This window comes from Mytilus trossulus, chromosome 7, assembly GCF_036588685.1.
Source record: "Mytilus trossulus isolate FHL-02 chromosome 7, PNRI_Mtr1.1.1.hap1, whole genome shotgun sequence".
NCBI classification, from domain to species: domain Eukaryota; kingdom Metazoa; phylum Mollusca; class Bivalvia; order Mytilida; family Mytilidae; genus Mytilus; species Mytilus trossulus.
This window is the reverse complement of record NC_086379.1, coordinates 58,095,977-58,117,938: the sequence shown is the minus strand read 5'-3', so window position 1 is coordinate 58,117,938 and position 21,962 is coordinate 58,095,977. Positions and strand designations below refer to the sequence as shown.

At 33.5% G+C, this 21,962-nt stretch overlaps 1 protein-coding gene across 2 annotated transcripts; it reads right to left on the bottom strand.

Moving 5' to 3' along the window:
* Window positions 1-268: 268 nt before the first annotated feature.
* On the bottom strand, window positions 269-12,119 carry LOC134725402 (autocrine proliferation repressor protein A-like). Of its 2 annotated transcripts, XM_063589203.1 has the most exons (14): window positions 11,755-12,119; window positions 11,250-11,364; window positions 10,769-10,880; window positions 9,890-10,006; window positions 9,358-9,450; window positions 9,074-9,163; window positions 7,244-7,373; window positions 6,713-6,833; window positions 5,666-5,753; window positions 5,337-5,375; window positions 4,490-4,578; window positions 3,558-3,651; window positions 2,039-2,107; window positions 271-1,655 (listed from the first exon to the last, which is right to left on the bottom strand). In XM_063589203.1, the coding sequence occupies exons 1-14, from the start codon at window positions 11,936-11,938 to the stop codon at window positions 1,536-1,538; spliced, it is 1,461 nt and encodes a 486-aa protein (XP_063445273.1). In that variant the 5' UTR covers window positions 11,939-12,119; the 3' UTR covers window positions 271-1,535. The 2 variants fall into 2 exon arrangements, with proteins under 2 accessions (XP_063445274.1, XP_063445273.1); XM_063589204.1 differs by lacking the exon at window positions 3,558-3,651 and having other exon boundaries at window positions 269-1,655.
* Window positions 12,120-21,962: the final 9,843 nt, after the last annotated feature.

The following is a 21,962-nucleotide window of genomic DNA, read 5'->3' as shown; positions in this document are numbered from 1 at the left end:
TGTGGAACAAGTTCATGATTGAATATTTTTCAAAAGAAAGGTATAGAATGATGAATTCGAGCTTGAGCTATTTCACCTGATTCCCATTTTGGAAGGATGAACAGTTTATTTTTCGGATTTTACTCATCAAATATGACAAACATACAAGTCTTGTGTCAGAGAAGATCATAGTGATGAATTAAGCAAGGCTAAATTTATGTCCATAATTACCATTAGAAGGGTAAATGTAAGTATAACAAAATAAAACTGTTAAAATCATATTTTATTTATAAGAAATACCAGATTTATTACTTGTACAAATAAATAGTAGGTGTAAGTTTAAATGCATAAAGTAAAATAATGTCAATCTTAAAAAAAATTGATATGCTTTATGAATACAATGAAAATGAACACCCGTAACTTAAAAAATAATAATATGACAATCGAACTTCCAACAACAAAAACCACAGTAAAAGTGAATCACTCAAGGAATCCTGATTCCCAATAAGTTCCAGCAAGTAGTTATTATCAAAAAAATTTATTTGATTTTGCATAGAGAAAATTGAAATGTTGTACTATGAATTAAAAAAAATATTGTTTTTGACCTTTGTTCTGTAAATTATTGTAATTTGTAAAAAAAAATCAATGCACATTTGAATAGAATGCCGTTAAATTGACAGAATACATTCCTAGATTGTCTTGATACAATGTAATACCACTACTATCTTTTTGTTAGCTTATCACATAAAAATATATCCCATTTTCTATATCCACTCATTTTTTAATAATAGAAAAATCAAGTACATGGAAATAAAAAACATGAAAAGCAATATACATATCACAAAATTAAGAGTTAAATAGGCACTAGATACGAGATATATAAAAATATGAAATATGATATTTTTGTTCATGGAATACTAATTTCGCTTTAGCAGCCAGTATGGTCCAATCTTGTCAAAATAAGCTAAGAAACATTGATGATGAATTATTCACTTGCAAGTGAAAAAATTGTCCTCATTGAATCCGTATTTTTCTGAACTTCAAAATAACCCCTTAGCTATAGATGGATAACGCATGAATTGAATTGTGAAACAAAGGTAAATCGTTTGATTGACTGATTCAATCCTCAAAAAATCATTCTTATACAGGTAAAAATGATGATTAACATATATTTTCAATCTTTATTTTTTGTATAAATGAAATAAAATAGACAGAAGAATCCAATTGCACAAGTTTCTCTTTCTCTTTCTATTTATATTTATGTTTATAATTCTTATATGGGCATCAGTGGTCTTCCTGATTCAACTCAATAGGTAATTAGATGGCGTCTAGACTAAAATACACACAAATTTAGTTAATGATGATAAAGAAAGACAATTTTAATAAACACATTAGTATCTAGATATCCATATAAAAACAGAGAAACATTGTTTTCACACTAAAGCAACATAACATTCCTTTCCATGACAGAAACATTGTTTGTCACACTAAAGCACCATGACATTCCTTCCCATGACAATCAGGGAATGGGAACACATCTGGTATAATTTGTATCATCACACTAAAGAACCATGACATTCCTTTCCATGACAATCAGGGAATGGGAATACATCTGGTATAATTTGTGCTTCTGTTGTGTACTCCTCCACAGAACCATCCACTCCGTCAAAAGTTACCTAGAAAATGATGTATTTATTCATACATTCTTAAATAAGTTCTTTTAGATGATTGTTCTTGTACTGGAGTGACTTACAACATGAAATAAGAGTTCCTTAAGAAAAAAAATGTATTTTTTTTCTGAAAATATAACAAAATAAATGATATTTCTTTAAATTCCTACATAAAACGAATTTTTATGCATAATCTTCCATTTAAAGGCAAAGTTCCAATTTATTTATCAATGAGTTATTTTTTTTGTTATTGGAAAGAAAGTTGTAATCAAAAGATAATATCGAATAAGTTTCTGCATATACATCAGCTATGTTTGTGCAGATGACCACATACTTTAGTATTAACCCTGTTAATATTTAACAATGCATTTATGAATTTACAATGTTACCTGAATGAAAAAACCCAGCCATCTTCCATCTAGTGGATTGTCATACTCCGCAACAAAGGTGTTGTTACCCTGCAAGTTGAATAAAACATTTGACAATTACCTGTTTCTTGATATATGTCTAGAAAAATATTGCATTGATAAGGCCAATAATATCCAAAACTTGAAAAACATTTGTATCAAAGGAAAACAACAGTTAAATAATAATTTGTGGTTGAGGAATTTTCTTGGTTTTCCTTCATGAATAAGAAAGTGCAAAGTCAAGAATGCATATATATGATATATGAACAAACAGGATATTGAAAACATATATTAAATACCAAATGAAAATTATCCAATTGATAGACTTTTTGAATTTGGTGTATTTATTTAACAACAAAAAGTTGGCTTACTAAGGGTACTTAAGATACACTCCTGCTAGACTAATTGTTTTGTACTCTCATGAAGAAAGAAAAAATCTGAAGTCGAGAAGAAAATTAAGAATAAAAACTTCTGTATCCTCCACAAAAGATGAATAATAGATGCCTGACCCAAAACATAATGGTTTCATCATAAGACGCTTAAACAATCTTTAATCCTATCTGAGAACCAAAGAACAGGGTGAGGATACATGTGAGTAGGATTGTCTTGTTCATCATTCTTACACAGTTTTTAATCCTATCTGAGAACCAGAGAACAGGGTGAGGATACATGTGAGTAGGATTATCTGGTTCACCATACTTACACAGTCTTTAATCCTATCTGAGAACCAGAGAACAGGGTGAGGATACACGTGAGTAGGATTGCCTGGTTCACCATACTTACATAGTCTTTAATCCTATCTGAGAACCAGAGAACAGGGTGAGGATACATGTGAGTAGGATTATCTGGTTCACCATACTTACACAGTCTTTAATCTTATCTGAGAACCAGAGAACAGGATGAGGATACATGTGAGTAGGATTGCCTGGTTCACCATACTTACATAGTCTTTAATCCTATCTGAGAACCAGAGAACAGGGTGAGGATACACGTGAGTAGGATTGCCTGGTTCACCATACTTACATAGTCTTTAATCTTACCGAGAACCAGAGAACAGGATAAGGATACATGTGTGTAGGATTGCCTGATTCACCATACTTACACAGTCTTTAATCTTATCTGAGAACCAGAGAACAGGGCGAGGATACATGCGAGTAGGATTGCCTGGTTCACCATACTTACGCAGTCTTTAATCCTATCTGAGAACCAGAGAACAGGATGAGGATACACGTGAGTAGGATTGCCTGGTTCACCATACTTACATAGTCTTTAATCTTACCGAGAACCAGAGAACAGGATAAGTATACATGTGTGTAGGATTGCCTGATTCACCATACTTACACAGTCTTTAATCTTATCTGAGAACCAGAGAACAGGGCGAGGATACATGCGAGTAGGATTGCCTGGTTCACCATACTTACGCAGTCTTTAATCTTATCTGAGAACCAGAGAACAGGGTGAGGATACATGCGAGTAGGATTGCCTGGTTCACCATACTTACGCAGTCTTTAATCCTATCTGAGAACCAGAGAACAGGATGAGGATACATGTGTGTAGGATTGCCTGGTTCACCAACAAACAGCCGGAAATCACGTCTGAAAATAAATAATTTACACTATCTAATTACATAATGCACAATTATTTTTGTTTATTTTGCCATGCATTTATACAAGAGTTGACATTCTTAGGCAGACCGATACATGGCCGTTGCAATCATTCCAGACACCAAATGTAATTAACTGAACTATTGCTAACAGTATCTGCCAAACGGACCTAACCTTGAGTTCGTTCCATGGAATCGGGTGAAGGTCATTTTAAACATGTCTGACAAACACGCAGACATTGCGAATATACAATTTTCCAAATGTATTCATCATATTACACGTGATAAGTGAGAAATTCATGTGACAAAAAATATGCAGGTTTAAAGCAGTTGGTCATGATAAACAATTTAAACTGAGGTCAAGGACAATGGATATGTGTTACACTTAAACTTTGGAAAATGCCATGATAAAAGTTATAAAGCATCCAGGTTAGCAACTATATGGTACCCCGTAAAACTTCAGCAGTTATATCGGATAAAAACACAGAAAGTAGTATAGTTTCAATTCTGTAAACCGAACTATTATAGCATATTAGGCAACACCAACATAGTAAAGAGTAGACAACCAACTAATTGTCCTGATAATTTTAGCTCTGTACTGAAAATTTAACCAAATCAGGGGGGAATAAACTAGTCGAGTGTAGGTAGAACATACTTTACAATGTAAGGAACATCGTTAAATAGAAATTACTGCTTTCCTCCACCCTCTATTCTAATGACAGCACTGCATCATTTTCTTTACTGTATGTTACTGTACAACTGTACTTTGATACTTTACATACTTGTCATATCAATCTGCTCCGACAAAAATATTTACTATTAATTTTTACCTTTTAGTGTCTGTTGTAACTGCAAATTTGGCCTTAACTGTCTTAGGTTTCATATTTGTAAAAAGTGTTATTCGCCCACCATTTGAGGTCTGCAAAATGAAAATATTATATTTTTAATAGCCAAATAAGATAGAAATTAAAAACAGCTGAAAGCTTCAACTCCAAATAGATCAATAAAGAACAGCACAAGACGTTTGTATGCCCCACTTGCGATAGTAGAGGGGCATTATGTTTTCTGGTCTGTGCGTCCGTCTATTCGTTTGTCCGTTCGTTCGTTCGTGCGTCCGTCTGTCCCGCTTCAGGTTAGAGTTTTTGGTCAAGGTAGTTTTTTATGAAGCTGATGTCCAATCAACTTGAAACTCAAGTACACACGTTCCTTATGATATGATCTTTCTAATTTTACAGCCAAATTAGAATTTTGACCCCCAATTTTACGGTCCACTGACCATAGAAAATGAAAGTGCGAGTGTCGTGTTTAAATTTTTAGTCAAGGTAGTTTTTGATGAAGTTGAAATCCAATCTTGAAACTTAGTGCAAATACTTCCTATGGTATGATCTTTCTTATTTTAATGCCGTATATGATTTTTACTCAAATTCACGGTCCATTGAACATGGAAAATGATAGTGCGAGTGGGGCATTCGTGTACTATGGACACATTCTTATTTTTTATATATATAAATCACTGGGTCTTTGATTTGAACATAGATGAATAGTTTCATTCGCAGTTTTCGCAAAATAGATATTCAACACAACAGTCTAGTAACTACAAGATTACTATTCACGTACGGCGATCATTCACAAAGCAGAATATGATATAAAGGGATGTTTTACGTTTTATCAACTTACAATTTCTCGTTTCCAAAACATCTTTGGCAAATCTTTGTTCTAGAAAAAAGAGTCAGAGAAAACATAAAAGTATAATTATGCCAGCCCTGTAAAAACTTAATAGATAATGCCAAAAATATAATTATCAAGCCTTTGAAACATTACGCACATATGGCACTAAAAAACTGAATGATATGCTCTTGGGATTAAAAAAAAGTTATAGGGTCATTGTTTAGGTGTACCATTTTGATGGCATCAATTAAGTGAATTACTTTAAAAATTAAGATATGCATGTCTTAAATTATACTCGAATGAAGAAAAAGTTTAAATAAAAAAGTAAAGATACTCACCGTTAAGATAGACAGGTAGAATGCACGTAAAGAGAGCACAGTATCGGTGAGGTGACCTATAAGTGTATGTTCTGCATCTGGAACAATTCTGAAATATATATAAAAAAAAACTTAATTGTAGCACTCAATAGCTTTAAAGGAACCCCAACCAATTAACTGGATACAAATATGGATAACTTGACAATGGCAGAAAAAGAAGGGCGAAAGGTACCAAAGAGACATTCAATCTGATGAAAATAAAAGTGACGAAGCAATGGCAAAACAAATGAAAAAAGACGAAAAGACAACTACAACAGAATGAAAACCCAACATAGAAAATTGAAAGACTGAGCAACACGAATCCCACCATTAACCGGGGTGATAACAGTTGCTTCGGAAGGGTAGCAGATCCTGCTCCACATGTTGCAAACGTCGTTTTGCTCGTGTAAGTACAACCTCGGCGATAAGTCTAATTCAGTTGGTAACTTTAGAGGAAAAGGAGGACAAAGTTGTGGTTACAACTGTTGCATCATAACCGTCGTCATCTGTAAAAAAAAAACCAGTCAACCATCTCGTGATAGCTTAGAATTCTGTAGTATTTTCTAAGGGGGGATTTCAACTTCACTACTTAACACTCTTGGTTTAATAGCTTCCTTGTGCGTAGCAATCCTCTATGATCAATGAATTCATCAAAGGAAACGCAAGCCCTAGTATTACGTATCAACTGGGAAATATACACTCCATATGTCGGAGCTGCTGAAATATTGCATCATAAGAATAGAACGTTCTCAATCTGGAAGTTGAAATCAAGCTCCCTCATTATCTATGTCTAGATGTGTGTCAAGATATGTAAAAGTATGGGACTAGATCAGCGAACACTTTTAGGATTTCGATTTCGATTTTTAACGGAATTTTTGTTACTCTATATTATGTTTCTGTTAATTTTCATCCGATTGGTGTTTTTAAGGCTTTGAAAAAATCCGTAGCAACTTTTGTTTATGAAACGCTTCAATGAAATACTGACAATTGCTTCAGAAATATTCATTCTATGACATGAAAGCAATTTACCTGAGGTATTTGGGTCCGGCAAGCTGATTGTAATAATAGTGTGAATCATCAGTCAAGAAAAACTCGTCCCCAGAAGATGTAATTATCATCTTATGGACTGTTTCATATCTGTCATTATATGCTGTAACAAACAATGCGTATTTAGCAATAAGTGTTGTAAACGTTTTTAAAATTCGAAAGATTTTTTTTTTTATTAAAATATATTTGACTTATATAGTAGGTCTCACTCATATACATTCAAAGAAGAAAAGTTCATTTAACAGACGATTTTTGCATCTGTAGGATAAAGTTAACTACTTTTGATTATCAAATTTTCAGTTCGTTCGGTATAAAAATAAGGCTTTAATAACACTTTGACACATTCCCCATAATTATTCTCAATTTTATTTAACGCAGCATACCCACTTTTCCCAGTGTTGTTTCAATTCTAAAGTTTGCAGTTTAAAAACAAAAATTGCCGATTTACTAAACAATTGATTTAAAAAAAAATAAGTCATTATTACATGTAACATATTTGTAAATAAAACATACCTAATGGGTCGATATAAGAAGCCATTTTCTGTGTGAAGGGGTTATCTAAATTGCACGTAAAGTTTTCTTTATAGTATTCATTGAATTCAAAAGTCCAGCCACCAAGTGATCGATAGTGATGATGTAAGTTCTGAAAATACAAATATGAAATTGAAAAAAGAAATGGGGAATGTGTCAAAGCAACAACAACCCGATCATGGAGTAGACAACAGCCGAAGGCCACCAGTAGGTCTTCACTGTAGCGAGAAACACCCGCACCCGGAGGCGCCCTTCAGTTGGCCCCTTAAAAAATAAGTATACTAGTACAGTGATGATGGACGTCATACTAAACTCCGAATTATACACAAGAAACTAAAATTAAATGTCATACAAGACTAACAAAGGCAAGAGGCTCCTGACTTGGGACAGGCGCAAAATTGCGGCGGGGTTAAACATGTTTAGGAGATCTCAATCCTTCATCTATACCTCTAGCCAATGTAGAAAAAGCGCATAACAATACGCACATTAATATTTAGTTCAAGAGAAGTCTGATGTCAGAAGATGTAACCAAAGAAAATAAATAAAATGACAAATATGCTTATAGCAATAACGGATTCAGAATTTTTTATAAGTTGGTACCACTAAATTGCCCAAGGGGAACCGCTTCAGTCATGAATTATACTTAATTAAATAATCATCAACATTTTCTTTCAAAAAGGGGAACCGGACTGCTGCCTCGCCTCCGTCCCGAAAACCGCCTCTGCATAGTTTGCTTTAAGTTTGTTAAGTTCAGTATTTATACCATCTTCGCTAGCCAAGGGTTACGATCCACTCCCGCTCTCTTCACCCTTGGCGGATTGAGATAACATTTCGGAGACACAAGGTAAGGATTTTTATTGGTTGCAGTCAAAACTCGCTGCATCCAATCAAAATGCGCCTATAACATGATCACGTGTAAATGTAGAAAATGTTTGTAAACAATTGCCACGTGTTTTTTGTGCAACAAGCCTTTACTTCCCTAAACATACGACTATTTTTTAGTGAAAACTTGAATGTTTTTAATCAACAAATAGAAGTTCCTGTGTATGTTTCATGCACAAATGCATGAATGTTGACGTATGCTTCCATTTCCGGCTTTACCAAGTGTGTAGAATCTAGACGCTACCGTGTTTTTACCTCCAAATTGAAGAGTTCAAGTGCTACCATTGGTCAAGACTAATGCATTCAGAATTGGCGTGATTTTTATCTTCCGATAGATGGCGCAACATTGTTATCACAAATGTTGGCTCAATCCGCCAAGGGTGAAGAGAGCGGGAGTGGATCGTAACCCTTGGCTAGCGAAGATGTATTTATACAAGCATTCAAATATTATATTATGTCCTTTAAACATAAACCTGACAATACCTATTTAGACCTCGCGCAAGTTTAGAGCTCGTCATTTCGATTATTATCACTTGTCCGTTGTTAAACTTCTTATTATCATCACTTCTAAATGTCTTTTTGGTAAATTTGTGCTGATAAAGCGTATAGTATTCCTTATTTCTTTGAATGTATTTCAAATATATAAACGACATCAGCCTAAACCTTTCAATGTTTGATGAACAAGTAAAATATTGAAAAAAAATCGCCTATGTACTATTAGTTATATAGTGTGTTAGTGACCTAATCTGACCCTGTATATCACACTACGTAACGAATTTATCTTAACCGACTATCTTTACTACAGTTTGTTGAATTTAGACTAGAGTAGTTTCATTTGCTGTCATAACACATCTTCTTATTTCTATAACGCGGACGCTTTTGACCAATCAAATTCCTAGAAATGTAAAGGAGGTAAGATAATAAATATACCTGAACAAAATTGAGCAAATCCATCACTATTGGAGCTATTGCTATAATTCTTTTGTCTACAGCACCAGTTAACCATGTTATCCATCCACGCTAAAAAGACAAATCGGATTGTATAAAGCACTTGGTAGCTACATGTACAAAAATAAGGCGATCTTTATGTTAATATGTTAATACAGAATAAAAATATTTAGTCAAATACATAGCTTACATATCCTGTGTTTTCTTGCTTTCGAGTTTGCTTTTGTTTTGCTTTTGTCAACACATATACTAATTTTAATACTAACCTTTGAAGCTCCTGTGACGACGAACTTTTCTATATTGGAACCAGTTTTCGTCTTCACAACACTTGCAACCGTGTCCAATCCTCGAACAGCAGCCTGAGATCAAACGAATGTATTAAATATATAACAAAACGCCCAAAGAGCAAATGTTTAATCTAAAATAGCAATCCTACAAAAATAACATTTTTTTTTATAAATTTCTTAATAAATTTTAATATAATGAACAATATTTTTTTCAATGACAAAATTACTATAAATGAAAACTTCACGTGCAATTTAGATAAGCCATTAAATGATTTTCGCACATTTTTTAATTTCTTTTTTTTTTTATCTTAAAATGCAAATGTTATCATATAATTAAGATTTCATTTGTTAATTATTCAAATGCTCTGTTTATAACATCTTCGCTAGCCAAGGGTTACGATCCACTCCCGCTCTCTTCAGAGAGCGGGAGTGGATCGTAACCCTTGGCTAGCGAAGATGTGTTTATAAGAAATCGCTTTGAGTGTATAAATGATCACAATATAAATATAACCTTGGTCATTGGGAATTGCATTATCATTTCTGGGTCTGTCCCATTGTTCTCGACAAATTTCCTCCATGTCCACGCAATGATAGCATCCTCTGTTCGGTGTCTCTTTGTTGGATCATCCTATCAAATGACAAAAATAAAGCTTAGTTTCATATCTTTAATATAAAAATAAGGCGAATTGCTATCTAGATGAAATACTAGATACCAATTTATGAATATGCTTGAAAATAATTTAGCGCCTTAAGAGTATACAGTATTAATCTTCTTGCGTCGACCTTTCTTTAGAGAGTTGTAGTCATGCTAAGTTTTAAATTAGTTCAATTTCACGATTTATGGAATAAATAGACAAATAATATTATTTTGACCGTGCTCGTATACTATAGTAAAGGTAAATAGTGCTACCACCGCGGAGACTATAGCAGTGTGTATCCAGAGGTTAAACAAAACGTTGTCGAGTTGACAAGTATTTCAGGTATACCATTCATCATAATCAGTACCAACAAAGTTTAACTTCTAATAGTTAAAAAACCCAAAAGCACCTAAAATTGCAGAACTACAAGTCCCGATGTATTCGATTATTCGAGTTAGTTCTCTGTGAGTGAACCAAATTCCATAAATTAGCAATACCTCTTTGTCCATATATTTTAGAATGATATAGATAACTCTTAATTTGGATACATTATTGTCCATAAACGTTCACTCATTTTTTTCCATTTATATTTAATACATTTTTTGTAAATAAATACACTTCTTCAGTATTTTCATTGTGTCCAGGCCAGTTTGGCATCATAGATTTAAAGATAGTACGTTACTTTCCCCGCTATATGAATAAGAAAATATAATGAAAAGATACAGAAAGAAACAAAAACATAGTGCTTGTACCTTGAACATAATAGGCTGGTTAGGTATCATTTTTAAGTCAGCACAAACACTGCCGGTTGTTACTGCTAAAGTAGTAGTCATAGCTACAAATGCCTCATCTACTGGTGACCATCTATGAATTATAAAATGTAAAATAAATAAAAGGCTATATTGGCTAAACGTAAATGACACAGGAATCAAACGAGAGAAAAAAAACTAAAGTAAAATCTTGACCAATAAACAATCAGGAATAAACATCAGGAGTCTATGCAACATTTCAAGGTTCAAAATCTAAAATAGTTGTGAATAAAATATTAACAAAAAAAAACAAAAATCGGCGTGAGACTTCATCATTAAAACGAAATACCATTATCATAAGGCGAATTTATCTTTTACATTAAAAGAAGAACAGACATGCAGATTCAATGTGTTGACTTGTAAAGTTCATTTTTGGTTAAAAATAGTAAACTGTATTCTAAATGAAATTGTTGAGCTTGCTTACTTGTGGGTGTTGTGTCCGCCGTCTATCAGCATTAATGCGGTGTCTTTATGAACAATTTTGTCCGGTATAGTTATTTCTAAATAATGCCACCAAATTGGATGGTCTGAAATAGCTTCTATAATTAATAAAAAGATAAATAACTTAAAACAGCTGAAAAATCAAGACTTTAATGTAATATGTATGCCAAGTTTATGACAAAAATCAGAAAATTTGTATATATCTATTTCACATTTTGTAATAAATTTAAGATTGTCCTAGTCTTTCAATCATTTTTTTTTAGAAACTGACAAGTAAATAAATGAAACGATTTACGAATGCCACAATGTTAAAGGTATTTGAAATTTTAACAGAAAAAAACTTCATTTAAACACTTATAAACTAAATTTGCCAAGATTGTTTCTTTTTACTCTTTGATTTTTCTCAGAAAATTGTAAATATAATAACGTTTTGACTTTAACTTTTAGTTTGTATTTTTTATTTTCTTATTTTAATGTGATGATCATACCAGATTTCCATTTCAATGAGGTCATATTGTACAAGTATAAAGTATATCCTGGTCCTTTCTTCATACTAACTTCAAAGAAACTGTAATGAGGGTCTGAAGTATGTACATAGTCGTCTAGCGGGGATCCCACAGCAAACGATAACGCTGTTATCCATATTATACATGTTATAGATACTTGCTCCATGTGTTTGGTGATGATAGTAGTGGCGTCTCGTTTGGTTCAAATGAGAATTATTGCTAGCGCTGTATCATAATTAATGAGGGTAATCATACGACGCACTCTATTCAAGTTAATAACAGCGGATGTTCCTTTTCCTTTCATCAATAATGACCAACACAATAAAAAAGACCAATAATAACACACCAATTATCTTCCTGGTTTAACTTGTAAGTCACATGTTTAAAAAGGTTTAGTACAACATGCTTTTTTTGAGAATGAGTCAACAATAATATTTGACAAACACTAAATGTTATCAATCTATCTATAATAATTTATACATCCTTGATTTAATAGACTTGCGCATTATTCTTGAGACATATCCATTATATATATAAATACAGTTAATATTATGATTATTCTTGCATGCTTGGGTTATCATTTTATTTGCTTTATTCACTCGGCAGATTTTATAAAATAAATAAATAAAAATATTTGGCAGTCTACCACATGTAGAGCCGTTCTAGAGCGTCATAAATGTTTGTGAAGAATAACCCCAACTTCCCAATTTCAGAAACTTTAGAAGTCGAACGTTAACTGTTTATACCCAGGGCCTAAACGAGAGGCCAATTTAGACGGATCTCAACCGTGCGACAAGGCAGCGGGAGTCCCATATAAGTGAAATGTGTTCTAAAGAGGGACACCAAACCAAACAGATCCGCCGAAATTAACAGCGATCGATGTTCAGATGTGTCACCAGGACACACGCTCCATAAATATTAACTACTGAAATCTATTTATACCGGAGAATATTGTAGTACTTTCAGCGGTAAGGTGAAAATAAATAAAATATATTGCAAAAAATATTATTATTATTGTTTAAATAAAATGAAAATGATGAATTCATAGAGTAATCATATTCTGTTATATCATTTTATAAAAGAATAAATTATTTTTTTATAGAGAATACTATTTATATCGATATATTTGTAAACAAACCCAGAGTTACCTCCCTGTTAACATTTATAACACTGTAATACTTGTAAATATTGATTACCTCCCTGTTAACATTTCAATGATAACACATTGACAACGTTAACTTGTAAATATCGATTAAAAAAGTAAGCGAAGTACAATGTATGAACATTTAGTATTGCAAAGTATTTATTAAACATTTTTATTAGAAGACTGGAACTAGCTTCGATCTATTTACGGAATAAGCCGAAAAAATAAACTTCGTTCGGTTTTTTTTCGCAGACATATAATAAGAAATGTTTACAACTCTGATTACTTATATAACACAAATCTATTTTCGTATGCTTCATGTAGAATGTTAGATTTTAGTATAAATCAATTTCAGATTTAACAAATCTAATATTTGTATAAAATTCAAGATTGACTAGTCCCGATATTTATATATATATATAATATATAAGTACGTCTGTGTCAGTGACAACGCTACAACAGATTAACCCATCGGATCGCCATCAACGATGGTGATACATAGCTGTGTACATTATGTATATACAACTCGTCTAAACATCAACCCAACAATGTTAGATCTGTAAATTTGCTTTCGCAATTTTTTTTGTTCTTCCCTCGCCGGGATTCGAACCCATGCTACTGTGATATCATGACACCAAATAGCCTGCACTGAAACCGTCCCGCTAGACCACACGACCACCTGGGCTCTATATATACTAAAAATTGAATTCTGTGTCTACACTAGTAGAAATATAAATAAAATTAAATTTCAAAATGCTCTTAGAGTCCTTTAATTCTCTACATTGTTCTTCAACCGGTTTCTCATCTTTGTGATAATCATAGATTTTCTCCAACCGGTTTCACATCATATATATATATATATATATGTTACAGTAAATAGGTGAAATTAGGAATTACATGTAATTACTAAAATTTAGGAATTACAGGTAATTCCCGATGCGCTTAGTTAATACAAGTAATTCCTGAAACGGCCCAGTTATTACCAGTAATTACTTATTTTAAAATGAGTTTTTACACCTATTTACTGACTGCTAAAACAATGTTGTATTATGGTAAGATGATCAAAAGTAATGGTATTTAACTCACTAGAAGATCAGTTAGTACTCTTAAAATATTGAATGGTTGATTTGTATTCAAAATATCTTGAATAAATATGGACTTTCAAATATTTGGTTAAATCAGAGTAACTTTAGTTTTAATCCAAAATGGTTAAAGTTGATTTTTGACCAATTTCAGCAGACATGGAAATCAGAAATGGAAAATTCTCCCAAAGCATTATGTTTTAACTATTTTCCAAAAAACTTTGAGTTTGAAGAATATTTAGACTTATTACCTTATAAAGATCAGATAACGTTGTGAAGGTTAAGAACTGGAATGAACTGTTATGTGCATTACCTTTGAGATATAAAAAAAATTAAATATACATTTTTTAATTTGTTAAATTATTAATAAAAATGATACGGTGAAATTATAATTCACTGTTAGTAGCCAATCTAGTTCTATTTTGTTAAATAAGCTGAGAAACAAGGTTGATGAGTTGTGCACTTGCGAGTGAATATTTGGACCTCATTGAATACATATTCATGTTACCTTCAATTCAACCCCCTGCTGATGATGGGTTATCGATGTATTAAGCTATTAAAATTGTAAGGGTTTTGCAGAACAAATAGTCTCACCTACTTTTGCTGTTAATCGCAGGCTCAACAAAAGTGAGGAAAAAATATTAAAATTTTCCTCTAGATACTATCTTTTGACTAGTACTATAAAAAGCTTCTGTCAAAAGTGGGTAAAAATCCAGGATGGTTTATAAAAGCTAATGTTTTAAAAACTTTAACTGCAGTAATGTTAACTGGTAAAAAAAACTAGTTTAACCCCGCCACTTTATGTATGTATATGTGCCTGTCCCAAGTCAGGAGCCTGTAATTCAGTGGTTGTCGTTTGTTTATATGATACATATTTGTCTTTTGTTCATTTTTTTACATAAATAAGGCCGTAAGTTTTCTCGTTTGATTTGTTTTACATTTCTTATCGGGCCTTTTATAGCTGACTATGCGGTATGGGCTTTGCTCATTGTTGAAGGCCGTACGGTGACCTATAGTTGTTAATGTTTGTGTTATTTTTGTCTTTTGTGGATAGTTGTCTCATTGGCAATCATACCACATCTTCTTTTTTATATAGTCCATTTATCATGTTTATAAGTAATATAAGAAAAACAATTTTTTTTTACAATCTTTACTTTCGGATATTATCTTATGATCATAAACATTTAGCTTCTGTCCAAGTTTGATAGAAATCCAAGATATTTGGAGAAAGTTATTTTAAAGTTTTAAACCACAGTGCATGATTGAGATTTTAGTTTAACAAAATTATGAAAATCAATTTTGGATTGATATCATTGTCTTGCATGCATATATTTACGGGGTTTCAAGACCTATAAAACAACCATTTTCCAGTTTCAATTCAGAAACACTAAAGAGTATGCACTTTTGATGTGCCTTATATTCCTACATCCTCAAGTAAGCTCCCCTAAAATCCCTACCTCTTTACTTTCTTATTTGGTATCTTGAGTTATGTTTTTTTTTTTATTTTAAAACAAAAACATCAAGTTAGTAAATAGCTGTAAAAATGACCAAAAAAATCAGTAATTACCAGTAATCACTGAAACAACTAGTAAATACATGTAATTACTAAATTGGCTAGTAATTACAGGTATTTACTGAAACGTTTAGTAATTACGTGTAATTCCTAATTTCACCTATTTACTGTAACATATATATATATATATATGTCGATCAAATCATAAATGAGGTAACTCAGTTTTCAGCTTGAAATTATGATAAACAGACGGGGAAAATACGATCAGAAACTAGGATTTTTGTGGGTAAAATCCTTGTTCATGAAATATTTACACTTACATGCCTCCTTAACTAATTGCAATTTCCCTCTACTTCCCCATACGTGCGTCGAGTTTTTTTTAATATAAATACGGTAATACCTCCAGTTATCTCCCTTACGAAGTTACGTAACTCTTCAGTTTCTCGAGACCAATATTAAAAAATTCCCCGAGAGGGGAGGAGGGTGGGTGTGGCAGGTAAGTGTTAATATTTCATGAACAAGGATTTTACCCACAAAAATCCTAGTTCACTTCAATATTTCCACTTACCTGCCTCCTTAACTAATTGCAAAATAATTTGCAGCCCTACTAAAGGAGGTCGGAAAGGAATTAAATAAGGAATTAAAAAATAATATTCACATATTTCTGTCTTCCTCTCTTGAAAGAATCCAAAATTGCTGACTTGGCAAAAATGGACTGGTGGTCTGGAACATCCTTCAAATAGAATGAAGTGACAGTAGTTTCAGATGTCCAGTGCGCTGCTTTTAAAATTTCTTCAGCTGATACACCACAAAATAAAGCCCATGAAGAAGAGAGCCTTCTTGTATCATGTGCTCTTACTGTTTTTAAAGTGTCTTTATCTGCATTTTCATATGCATATCGCACTGTATTAACAATCCATCATGCAATAGAATCCTTTGAAGCTTCTTTATGATGTTTTTTTTATAAGTAACAAACAGTCTGTTTGATATCCTTATAGATTATGTTCTATTTATGTAAATCCTTAATGCACGGCAAGGGCAACGTTTCAAATCCTCAGAATCAGTTGCATAAGAATTAAATGAAGGAATGAATAATGGCTCCCAAGGCCTATTCAAAGTCGGTGTTTTTGCATGAAACTGCATATTTGGTTATAGTTTAATTCCATTTTTTTAAAAATCTAAAATGTCCATCATCTAATGATAAGCTAGGAATTTCACTAACTCTACTGGCTGATGCAATAGCTACTAGAAAAGCTGTTTTGAATGTTAAAAACTTAATTCAATTTCATTGAAGGATGTTTTGTAAGCATCAATAAAACTAAAGGTAAATTCCAATTTGGGGTCAATTGACGAATTGGTGGATTCATATTAAATAATCCTTTAATCAATGATGATAACTCAGAACTGTTTGAAATTTCTAATCCATTATTATGAATCAAAGCTATGGCTGACTTGCAACCCATAATAGTCTGTTGTTTGCATTTTCTTACAGTAGAAAGATATACGAAAAATTCTGCTACTTCTGGTATAGTTGAAGAAGTGGAATTGATATTTTGTTCTCTACACCAACTGTCATATATTCTGAGTCTTGCATCATACAGTGTTTGAGTAGATGTTTTTCTGGCATTTGCCATAATATCTGCAGTTTTTTCAGAAAATCCTTTTGACTTGTGGCGCAATTTGATAATTTCCATGCTACAAGATTCAATGTTTCTGGGCTCTGATGAAATATTTGTATTCGATTGTGAATTTGTGAAAGCAGATCTGGCAGAAGTGGTAGTTTTATTGGAATATCTATCATTAGATCCAACATCTGAGAATACCAAGATTGTCTTGACCACATTGGTGCTATTAGAAGAACAACTGTCTTTTCTTCTCGAATTTTTTGTAATATCCGAGGAACAAGGATTGGAGGAGGAAATGCATATGCAAACATGCCGCTCCAATTTACAGTTAGAGCATCTACTTGAAATGCTGCTATGTCTGGAACCGGAGAGCCATAAACTGCTAACTTTTTGTTCTGAGCTGTTGCAAATAGATATATACTTGGAGTTCCCAGTCTCTGAAATATCATATTTACTATCATATTGTTAAGTGTCCATTCTGTCATCTTGAAAAGATTCCCCCCCTCGAAAGAGTATCTGCTAGTAGATTTATCTTTCCCGGAATGTGAACTGCACGGATAGTTACTTTGTTATGAATACACCATTGATAAAGGTCCCAAGTTAGGTAACACAGTTCTGGCGAATGGGTTCCGCCCTGTTTGTTGATATAACTTATCACTGTTGTAATGTCCGACCTTATCAAAATATTTTTGTCTTTCACGATCTGTACAGCTTGTTGAAGAGCTAGGTGTACAGCCTTCAATTCCAACCAATTTATATGTTTTAGTTGATAAGACTTTGGCCAAATTCCTGATGTCTGCCAAGTTCCTAGATGAGCTCCCCATCCTAGTTCTGAGGCATCTGTGATCAATGTCAACTGAATTGTCGGCTCCTGTAAAGGCATTCCTTTGAAAATATTTGTCCGATTTGTCCACCATCTTAAATGTACTGTCAAGCTCATTCGTACAGGAATGAACTGATTCAATGGTTGGATGTTTGGCCGCCATAGTGCTAACAAATAAAGTTGGATTGGCCTCATATGTCATCTTCCCATGGGTACTAGGTAAATGCATGAAGCCATCAGACCTAGTAATTTTATCTGTTGACTGTTTAGTAATGCATGTATTATTTCCAAATTTCTTTGAAAGCTTGTCTCTGTTGGTGTTACTATCCCTTTCTCTAGATTGAAAAGGGCTCCCAAGTATTCCATATGTTGGGTTGGTATTGAGTTTAACTTTTTCTGATTTGCTATAAGTCCCAAATCTTGAACTAGACGGAGTACAAAATGCATTTGCTTTAAAAGAGCTGTTTTGTCTGAATTGCTGATCAACCAATCGTCTAGATACATGAATATCTGAATCATAAACTTTCGTAGGTATGCTGCTGATACAGCCATGATCTTTGTGAACACTCTTGGGGCAGATTTGAGCCCGAATGACATTGCTCGAAATTGGTAGCTGTGACCTAAAAATCGGAATCTCAGGAATTGTTTGTAATCTGTGTGAATATTGGGATATGAAAATATGCATCTGCTAAATCCAATGTTACTGCATAGTCTCCCTTTTTTAAAGCCTTCATAATAGAACGAAGTGTTTCCATCTTGAAAAGATGAGACACTACTATTTGGTTTAGAGGTTTTAGATTGAGAATCGGTCGCAGACCTCCTTGTCGTTTTGGAACTACGAAAACTGTGCTGTAATAACCAAAGTTTTCTTGCCCAACAGGAACATGCTCTTTAACATTTTTTCTAATAAAACACTTATTTCTGTAAAAATTACCGACTCGTGAATACCATATCTTGGAACACTTGTCTCTTTTATGTTTAAACATGGATGACTCATAAACTCCATTTTAGTCCTTCCAGTAAAGTTTCTAAAACCCATTGATCTCCTGTGATCTTTGTCCACTTCCTGTGAAACATTAGCAAACGTGCCCCTACCTGGGGACTTATATTTACAGTTTGTACAAGGTTCTTTGAACTTATTTCCTTGGAGCTGGGAAACCCTTTGGGCTCCCAGCTGCTTTCCGAAAAAAATTTCTTTCCTTGAAAAATTTCCTGCATGGACGAAAATTATCTTTGTTGGAGTAAGTGTTAGTTCTGGCAACTTTAGCTCCACTCTCAGAATTTTCAGAATAGTCACCTTTCCTCTTTCTGTTAAAGTCATTTACCTGAGTGCGATCATATCTAGACTTGTTAAAGTTCTTGCTATAACTACCAGCATTATTATAAACATTCTGGGTTTGTCTAGCATCCCGTAAATTTTCTGCTGATGTATGCAGTGTGTCAAAGTATTTTCTATTAAAAAGTTGACTGCCAAAAACGGGCAACTTTAACAACTTCTTTTCTGTCGACTTACTAATGAAGTTAACATTTTTCAGAAAAAGTTTTCTTCTACTTAATACTGAATTTGCCATGATTCTGCCTGATAAATCAGCCATACTTCTAAAGCAATTAATTAATGCTTTACGTCCTTCAATTCTATCATCTTCACAAGTTGCCTCATCCAAAAAGACAAAATTCATAGTACCATATGAAACTGCTCTAAAAAGTGCTCTGGCAGAATTGTCCATACGACGAAAATCATTATATAATTCTCTGTGAAAAGGTGAAATATTAACTCCAGATTTAAAAGAATTGCCTTAATGACCAATAGGTAGCCCTTCCTCACTATTGTCATTTAACTTAGGAGGACTACAGAAAGCATTAAAATCATCTTTCTTAACCATGAAAGCCTTACCATCCCTGCCACGAACAGCTCTGTTTTTCAAATGTCCAGATATAGCTTCCTTTTCTACAGATTTTATCATGTCAATAATTGTTCCTTCCAAAGGTAATTTAATTGCTGATTTTTTATCATTCTTGTCAGGATTTAGTCTTGCCGAAACAAAAGAATGACGTTCCTGCTGAGTCTCTGAAGATTCGGGTTCTATATTTAGAACCGTTGCCATTTTATTAATAAAAAAAATCCACTCAATTGGATCAGAAGCCCCAGGTGCCCCCTTCTGGCACCTCCACTGGGGTGCATGTAAACATTTGACTAGATCGTGGGGATGCAGACCCATCAATCTTTTCTTCTGGATCAAGATAAGAAACTTGATCTTGATCAACATTTGTCATTAAAGACATCTGATCGTCATAGCTTTTGAACTTGTCAAAATGTGGCCTTTGGTTTGGCAAAGTTTCAAAACTAGGCTTTCCATGAGGTTGAACTTCAAGAACATTAGCATTGATATCAATCAATTTCTTTTTGAATAAGTTTTGCATTTGTAATTGTACCTGTTCTTGTACAATGGCCGAAATATCGACCATACAAGTGCTGTTGTCAGGTGTGTTTTCAGCGACAGTGTCGTCATTTGAAGCTCCGACTGCCGCCTCCACAGGTGGACTTATGTCTTTGAAATCTGTCAACCCATCTACACAGACGGGTTGAGACAGTTTATCATTTTCATGACCACACTCCGATGCTCCTTAGACCAATTTTTACAAATTTGACATGGGAATGACTCCTTACAAATACGATGTTTGTAACATTCATCGTGCTCATCCAAAGTATTCATCCTGTCCGGACACTTTACACACTTCTTAAACTTATCTTCCTGTTTCTCCATCTTACGATACAACTTATTAAAATCCAAATAAACGTACGCGTACAGGGAAAGCAACGCATGTGCTTTAATGGCTGCCGACGAGAGAAACTAAAGAGTTACGTAACTTCGTAAGGGAGATAACTGGAGGTATTACCGTATTTATATTAAAAAACTCGACGAACGTATGGGGAAGTAGGGGGAAATTGCAATTAGTTAAGGAGGCAGGCAAGTGGAATTATTGAAGTGAACAAATGATTTTAAAGGTCGATAAAGTTCCAATTACTTGTAAAGGAAGAGCCGAAAGTCTCGCCGTAGGTATGCGTATTTAGCTTTTTAAGTTATCCCCCCCGAACGGACCGTCACGGGTTTTGCCTGTATGTCCTGCAATGAATTAGAACTACGGTGTCCTGTGATGAATTAGCACTACGAGTGGATAACTTTACTTCGGTGGTTTTATGCATTTCCGCCCAGACACTTACAATTTTTTTCAACAAAACTTAAATAGACATTGTGATTAAATTTCACAAACCAAAGTGAAATTTATTTTAAAATACCAGTTAAATCAAATGTTACAAAAGCCTTCAAGAATCAAGGGGTAGTCAACTTTAAGTGATACTAGACTATTAAAATATATGCTTCGTTTTACAACACTCCAGTATAGATTATTGTTACCATCCGTTTGTGACATAAGATGACACATGCAAGTATAGAATCTGTACAGTACGGGGTATTTTCATATGTCAGTATTATCAAATATGTGTAATAGTATGTTATGTGATTACTCTTGGAGCAATTAGCAATGTTATTTAAAAGGTGTGTTTCTTCTGTATCAACAGCTCTAGATAGGACTTAGGCAGCAACCATTGGATTTTTTTTTGGGGGGGGGGGCGGCTATGGGTTTTTTTTTCTGTGCAAACTTTTATTTTTGCCTTCGGCGAAGAACAATCTATTTTTTTTAAGCGACAGACCGAGAACATTTTTTTTCTTTCAATTTTAGCATTACATATAGTGGCAGCTGAGGGTGAAACAAACATTTTTTTTTGAAACTCATTTAATGTATAACGAATTATGATATGACGTTGTTGTTTCTTTGTCAAGTGTAGATGTTTCTCCCTGTTTGTCATAGTTAGTCTCTCCTAACTTTAAACACGGTCTCTAAAACTTATTTCTTCTAAGGTTTGTATTAGAAAAGGTACGATCAAAGTAAAAGATAACATTAAATCTGATATTGCAAATTTAGTACAAAAGCAGTATATGTT

Coding starts and splice junctions, on each gene's coding strand:
- LOC134725402 (XM_063589203.1), bottom strand. CDS start 11,938: ATGGAGCAAGTATCTATAACATGTATAATATGGATAACAGCGTTATCG. Junction 10,007..10,768: donor ACCAGCCTATTATGTTCAAG/GTACAAGCACTA, acceptor GTCATTTGATAG/GATGATCCAACAAAGAGACA. Junction 5,376..5,665: donor TCTACCTGTCTATCTTAACG/GTGAGTATCTTT, acceptor TCTTTTTTCTAG/AACAAAGATTTGCCAAAGAT.